The 8,068-nt window shown below is 34.6% G+C and overlaps 1 protein-coding gene across 1 annotated transcript in view; it reads left to right on the forward strand.

The window, feature by feature from the left end:
• The window catches only part of Kctd8 (potassium channel tetramerization domain containing 8), a 235,031-nt gene extending 228,729 nt beyond the window's left edge, over positions 1–6,302 (forward strand). Inside the window, exon 2 of the mRNA XM_026386734.2 lies at positions 5,842–6,302. Coding sequence (XP_026242519.1) covers positions 5,842–6,302 — 461 coding nt within the window. The remainder of the gene's footprint in view (positions 1–5,841) is intronic.
• Positions 6,303–8,068: the final 1,766 nt, after the last annotated feature.

Consider the following 8,068-nt stretch of genomic DNA (forward strand, 5'->3'; position numbering starts at 1 on the left):
ATTTGGAAATGCTTCTGTATTCTAAGGAAAAATATAGAGCTACTCTTATTGCACATGCCCACATCCAGAACTACCCAGGAATCATGTGGCGATTTAAAGACAAAAATATTGACATTCAATTTCTATACCAAATTATCTACCTGAATGAATGGGCAAAACTACCTCTTTCTTCCTTTTTGTTTCAGTATAACTGAGTTTGATTCTGGCTCAGGCAATCCAACTAATGTTAACTGGTCATTTAACATTCATAGCACTTGGTCCTTGTTTAATATTTTGATATTAGCCCCAAGTTCTCATCTGTTATAAATTTCTACAATTCTAAATGTTAAAATGAATAGGAAGGGATTTTTCAAACTATAAAATTTTAATTAAATATTAAACATTAAAGATTTTAAAACTTGCCATGGATAGAAATTAGATATTAGAACAGGGAAGTAAATTTTATTTCCACAAAAGTGTTCCACAGAGTTTTAGGGTTCAAAGACAACTTTCTGTAAGTTCATCAAGATGTAGTTCTAGGAGATACTATCAACTTACATCTGTTTAATGCATCTATTCTTAGTGTTTAAATCATCAACAGCCAGAATGAAGCCTAAAGATACATAGTGCATTCTGTCTGATTCACACCCCAATTCAACAATTTACTAGATTAGTTTTCTGTAGCAAGTGACTTGTATTCCTTCAGACTCAGTTTCCTTATGTTTAAGCTTCAAAGAATCATGGCAAGGATTAAATGAGTTAATACACATAAAGTATTTTGATTCAGGCTGGCATGTGTAAATAGTCAGAAATGTTAATTTTATTATTCAACATAAATATCTTCCAAGGTATTCCCACACCGTTAAAAATACCATAAAATTAGTATTAGGTATGTCGGGTGTGCACATACATAATTCTTTAATAAGTTTTTTTTTAACAATTAATCAAGGAGCAGCACAACCTAGGTTGGTGGCCTGCTGGTCTGTTGGGTCAGTAAGCCTGTGCTTCCCAATGGAAAATGATCTGTGGTTTTGCAGTAGAGCTGTCCAATATGCTTTCACAGTAAATGAAAAAATGAAAAGTTGAGTAATGGCCCCAATGTTTGAAAGTGTCTAAAGTGTAACTATGTATGGAATTGAATGCTTTTAAAAATTCACTCCTTTTCAAACAAATCTCAGGTACAGATTTGCTTATTTGCTGATTTCTTATTGCATTAATTTGCTTATTTGCTGATTTCTTGTTGCATTAATACTTAGTAACGAGTTGTTATGTGATGGAAGAAAGCCCAGCTGACAAGACCTCCAGAGCACATTTACCTTTTCCCTTTTATGCCAGGTCTGATTAATGCTCTATCTCACTGGACTAAATGCTTTGGGGGAAGATCATTCAAATATATACTCAATTCTCTTATTAGTTTAAGAGATGCAGGATTTATAATAGTCATGCTGTTCCCACATAGTGATATTTAAATTATCGTTTGTGTGCTGCTTAAGGCATTTCAATTGGTTTTGGACTACTGAATGGAATGATATAAAATTAAAGTTTGAAATTACCCCTAGAAGCCTACAATTAGCAGGCATCCACAAGAGAACTAGGCAACAAGAGTAAATCATTATTTTCCATGAATAAATTTACTTTTCTTAATTTCATGCCATTAAAGCACATAAATAAGTTAAATACCTTCGTCCCAATTTGTATCTACCATCTTATCAATGATGATTTAGAACATGATTAACCAACTTGAATTTTTTAAAAGTGCTGGCATAAATCAAAAGAAGGCTGTTGGTCATCCTTAATGATTTTTACAGAGAATTGCCCACATTATTCTATATAATGAAAATGTGGACAAAATCAAAGTAACATTTTCCCTTAGATCACATAATACAAACTTCTTTATCTATTTGGTATGATTGGTAATCCTTTTTGCCTAAAGCTTGCTTACAAATTTATGATAATTTTAGGTTCCCACCATCTTTTCCTTATAGATCTTAAAGTCTCCAGAGAGAAGTATGATATTCTAAAATATCCTATACAGTTAAGTTGTTATCATAAAATATTATGAAGTCGACTCTATGTTTGAGCATGCTCTGATCCATCTTATTTGTGGAAGGAATAAAGAGACAGAGGTGATGAAGAGGGGTAAAGAAAACAGAAAGAATTGGAATAAATAAATAAAAAGCTTCATGTGAGAAATTCAGTTAGGACTCATTTGATGGGAAATGCATCTTAGCTCATCTTTACGGAAAATTCCAGGGATCCTTGGCCACATGTATCCAGTCTTTTTCTCTGTACCTAATTGTCCTCACCTACATAGAGTTAGAATAAGCCTGTGAGCTTCATCAAAACAGAGAGCTCATCTTATCTATCTTTGTGTCCTTTGATCTTAGCACAATGCCTGGCACATAGTGGGTACTCACCCTCAAACTGTTGGCTGATCTTGTGATGTCTTCTTCAAGGAAGTCTTCTTTGGTCTTCCATCTTGCAGTACAAGAGCAAGTATCTATATTTGTATGTGTTGAGGGGTGGTTATTTTCATTAATAAATTATAATACCATCAGCATAATAGTAACACACTTAGCTAGCACAGAGACTTTATCCTCACTGGCATAAGTTGTTAACAATTATTTCTCCCAGTGAACAGAAACAGAATGAAGCATTCACTTTGGCAGTATCTGACATCCTCTCTCTGTACTGTCTTCCATTTCCATGTTATTACTTTTCTGCCTGAGCGTCTCTATCTAATGCTCTATCCCCCTGCTTATTAAGAGGAAATTATTTTTCTCCTCATTAATTGATCCTTAAATGTAAATTGGCTTGCACAGGTATTTGCAGTTTAATCCTTTAGTCTTTATAAGGAATGAAAATCTTATATTCCTCTAATAGAGATTTTTGGTTAAGGAAATGCAAAAGATTGACAGAAAGACTAAAAAGATACTTTATATTTGGTGTTGTTTAGGGTGATGAGTTTTGTGCTTGCATGAATCACATTTATCATAAAGATAATTAAGCAAATATTGTGTCTTCCCTACCATCTCAATCTCCATAAACACTATCTAGAACCCCTTCAGCACACTGAAATAAAGTCTCCAGGCATGGGCATGAACATTGAGTAGGTTCCGTTGCTATACCTATTTGTACTCTCTCTGTTGAGAATAATTGTACAAGATTCTGTTTTTATGGAATATTATATAGTCTCAAAATTGTCTTGAGTAAAATAGTACTAACGTGCAGAGGAGAGAAAAGTATTTTAATCGAGGTCACAAGGCTAGTATTTGCGAAACAACCAGAAATTGAATCCAGCTCAGTGGGATTTCAAACTCATTTTTTTCCCCCAGTACAACTGTCATCAAAATACAGTATCACTAAAAATCAGAGCCTTACAGTAACACCCTTCTAATCAATGGAGATGATGGCTGATGGCCGGAGTGGCTTTATCAGTCAGGGACCCAGGAAGAAAAAAGGAAATACCTAACAGGGTAATAATTTAAGAGAACTTAATAGCAGTGGTTTACCAGAGTGTGAACAATTCCCTGGTCTTAATAATGACCTACAAGCCTGAAGTGTGAGCCTTAATGGAATTTGAGAAGAAGGGTGAAGAGGAGGAAAGGGGAGGAAGAGAAAGCAGAGGATAATTGAGAGCTACTTGATAGATCTGGACTTCTTGTACTAGCAACACAACTATAATACAGCAATCCCAGGAGTGGGGTGGGGTGAGGGCATTGTCTGGCTAATCTTGCCATTGGCCAAATCCACCTAGAAACCAGAAGGCCAAGAGCCTAACAAATACCATGTCCATCAGCCCCTCAGGACACAGGAGGGTGGACAGGGACCTTGGTCAGTCCAGAATTGTTAACAATGTACCTTTCTACTCCTTTCCTCAGCTTCAATGTCCCATCCTCCCTGATAGAAGAAATGAAATAAAAATTGGAGAGATTCAAGAAACAACAAAAATCCAACAATAAATTAAAAAAATCCATAGCTCCAAATCTATAAAAAAATGTCTTAGTGTACTTTCTTCCTAAGAAGTCTTAAAAATTAGCATTTATTCTAGTTTTACTGGATGGCAGATGAAGTAAGTTTGAAATATTGGTTAAGACCTTTCTCATTTGCTTTGAGGTGGTTTCAGAAAGTCTTTTGGTAGGGTGTCCAGTTAATTGAGATACTGCTTACACAAAGAAAACTCCCATTTTTTTAAAATATGGAATTCCATCATTGTTGACAAGCAAATACAGTCTTCTAACCAGCTCCACAATCAAGATATGGAATCTCACTGCAAGAAGTTCTCAAGCTTTTTTGAAAACTTTAGTCCCACTTAACTCTTGTTGGTTCTCCTTTTACTCTTATTTATTTATGTATTTATTTATCTTTAAATGTGGGTCTGACTACATTTCCCAGGTTGATTTTGAACATCTTGAGTTCAAGCAATCCTTCTGCCTCACCCTCCCCAGGAGTTGGGACTGCAGGCATATGCTGCTGCAACTGGCTTTGTTTCTTCTGTTTTGAATAAGAAAATTTGTGATGGCAACCAGCCGCATGATGTACATACTACAAGTTTTCATGAAATATATCTGTTCATTTGTCTCATCGCTCTTATGAGTAAACTACCAATGTTGCTTGTTAACTCATGTGATATGTATTTGATTGAACAATCGTCCGTAACTAGCTGCACACTGAAATCACCTGTAGCCACCAAATGACCCAATGTCCAGGTGGCTCCTCATGACATCAGGCATTCTGGATTGATTCCAGAGAATGATAAGCTAAGGCTTTCTAAATTATTCTACTTTTCAGTCAAGGTTGAGACCCCAAGAATTAGAAGAAATTTTCTCAATTCTGGATGCAAAGTAAAATACCCCGAATAATGTTTAAAGAACATTGATGTCTTCCCCCAGGCCCACTTACATAGCATGTTCATAAAAGTTGACTTAGAGAAAGGATAATCTGGACCCCTAAGATCTCTGAATAATTGGGCTCCATTTAATCAAGGTTTTATTATTGTTTGGGGTATGTGATAGTGCTCAATAAATGCTAGATGGATGTCCTAATCCCACAGTGGAGTCAAGGAAAATAAAATATGCTCCCTCTTGGAAATAAACTCTTGGCATATTTGAAATAATTATTTTGGCAAGCTAACATTTTCTGAAAACTGTCCTCTAGGTAATTTATTTCAAATGCTAAGTCTCATATTTTGGGAAAATACTATATTTCAACTATATACTTTCACCATAATATTAGGCCCATATATATATTATAGCACTTTCATAATTCTCTCTGAGAAAATAGACAGGAAACAAGATTAAGAGACTGAAGGTAAGATTTAAATCAGCCTACCACCTGAAGTATAAATGATGCTATTACACCTCTGAGCTGAGAGAATACCTCTACTTTGTAAAGTAGAGCAATGGTACTTTCCTGTTTTATAATAGCAAACTGTATGCACCAAGGACACCACCTGTACAGTGTCCTGATCAGAAACGAACCAAGTGTCTAATGAAACAAATATAAAACTAGCATGATACTTACATATGATATTTTTTTTCAGATCTCAGGATCTTCTAACTAAAATAACAAAAGTCTTTTTTACAGCATAAAGCTACTGATGATTTATCACGGCACAAAGGCTTATTAAGCAAACCTCACAAATTTTATTATTATGAAATATTAACAAACATGATACATGTTTCAATGTATACTTAAAGCTGCAAGGTTTGGGGTATATAATATCTCAAAGGCTGGCTACTACAACAAATAGCATTCTTTATATGATCAGTGTTCTTCATTTAAAATAGAAAATACAGTGCTTATTTAATTTGACCTTCCAATTTATTCAGTTTTTCTGATCCATTTTTTTTTCCTTTTTAGGACCACCTCAGAAAATAGTGTCACCTAAACAAGAACACGAAGACAGAAAACACGACAAAGTGACAGATAAAGGAAGTGAAAGTGGGACTTCCTGTAATGAGCTCTCTACTTCCAGCTGTGACAGCCACTCAGAGGCCAGCACTCCCCAGGACAACCCGCCCAATGCCCAGCAGGCTACAGCTCACCAACCTAACACCTTAACATTGGATCGTCCCTCCAAAAAAGCCCCTGTGCAATGGATGCCCCCACCTGATAAACGCAGAAACAGTGAACTCTTTCAGACACTCATCAGCAAGTCCCGAGAAACAAATCTTTCCAAAAAGAAAGTCTGTGAGAAGCTAAGTGTGGAAGAAGAAATGAAAAAGTGTATTCAAGATTTTAAAAAAATCCACATTCCAGATTATTTCCCAGAGCGCAAACGCCAATGGCAATCTGAACTCTTGCAGAAGTATGGGTTATAGTGATGATCACATCCCTTGGGTATTTCGATGACATTTGATGTTTACTAGTGTCGCCACCTGACTGATGGTCAGTGTGATTCTTGCTGCTCTTCCTTATTGTGAACAGTGGATGTGGGACAGTATTTTTTTTTCCTTTTTTTCTTTTTCTGGTGGTTGTTACTTTTAGAAACCATTCAAAAAATGAATCCAATAAAAGTTGCGTCAAAATGGTGTATCTATCAGATTCAAATCGTGTTGCAAGAATGAAAGTAAAATGTGCATGATCAAGAAGCTTAGAATCTTGATTTTTGAACTGTGGTCAACTGGACATGCTTGTCATTTTGTAACTTACCAAAAACAAATCATCATATCACACCAACTGAAATGACAATATGGATGAAGCAACATCAATTAAAATTTCAGAGGATGGTTTTAATATCCAAATCTAAAACTGTTTAAATGTCAGTGCAATAAAACAAGTATTATTTTTTTGCATGAGCACAATGTTACAAATACATTACAAGAAATAGGGAAGATCTGTGTGTTGCTTGGAAAGAAAAAAAATTATAAAATATTAAGCAAAAAAAAAAAAAGTTTCAGGCAAAGCCTATAAATGTAAGCTGTCTAGGAGATTGAGTTTTCTTTGTTCTGGATATGTGTTTTTGTTTTTTTTTTAATGTGTATGTGTATGGTATTTCTGTATGTTAAGATGGTGTAAATATGCCTTATACTATTGTGTTACTACATTGACATTCATCTATTAATGCTAGTCATGATGATTTCTGTGAAACGAGTATTTTACATCAGGCTGTAAAAATCGGTATAATGATGGTCTGAAAGATCCTATTATCATGTTATTCAAAATAATTGAGGGAAATGGTAAAGAGCTTTATGTATTTATTAAAAAAAGGAAAATGTATTAGAATTCCTTGATTTCTATTGTCTCTTCTTTTAAAAATATTCAATTGTTTTATTGTCTTCAACTTTTCTTTAAAACCCCATGTTGAATGGTCTGCTCAGACTTAATGTTGACAATTGTAAACATAATTCAAAATGAAGCTAGAGTTTAGATTCAGATAGGTTTGGTATTGATTAATAAATCCTTAGCCATGACAGAAAAAGACCTAATCTGAGAATACACTAAAATTTTATTTTTGCTGACAACCAGATTGGAAAACTCTCCAAAAAAAGGATGTTACCTCCTACAAATCAGAAGACAAAATGTCAATAGTATAGTAAAAGGTCAGCCTTTTATGAAAAGTGATTTCTTCCCCATTGATACAAGCTTTCTTATCATAAGCCACACAACTTTGCCTCACTGTGTCTTAGAAATGTATAATATCATGAAATTTTGCTAAAGAATAAGTCAAGAGAGGTAAGAATACTTTCAAGAATTATAGAACTCAATCTCTTCTGTGGTTAGCTAAAATGAAAATTTGAGCAATACATGTGGTATCATTACTTTTAGCATGACAGAATGAGATAAGCATTATCAACTCAAAGTTTTAAAAATATCTGCATTCATTTTTGGTTGTATCTGAGATTTCTCATAGTGCCATTATATAATATCACCTACAATCGGCTATTGAAGAAAACTAAGAGATATAATTTATTGTGAATTATCTATCAGGCTTTAAAAAATACGCACTCATGTTCATGTGATCTGGGGAGGTTATGAGGCCCAGCATGGTTTGATACAGCTACAACACAGGTGAGTAGATAGAGCCAAATTTCAAATCCCATGTCTATCACTAATTCTCTATGTGATTTAAGTGATAAGGGAATAA

This window comes from Urocitellus parryii, chromosome 10 (genome assembly GCF_045843805.1).
Source record: "Urocitellus parryii isolate mUroPar1 chromosome 10, mUroPar1.hap1, whole genome shotgun sequence".
Lineage (NCBI taxonomy): Eukaryota > Metazoa > Chordata > Mammalia > Rodentia > Sciuridae > Urocitellus > Urocitellus parryii.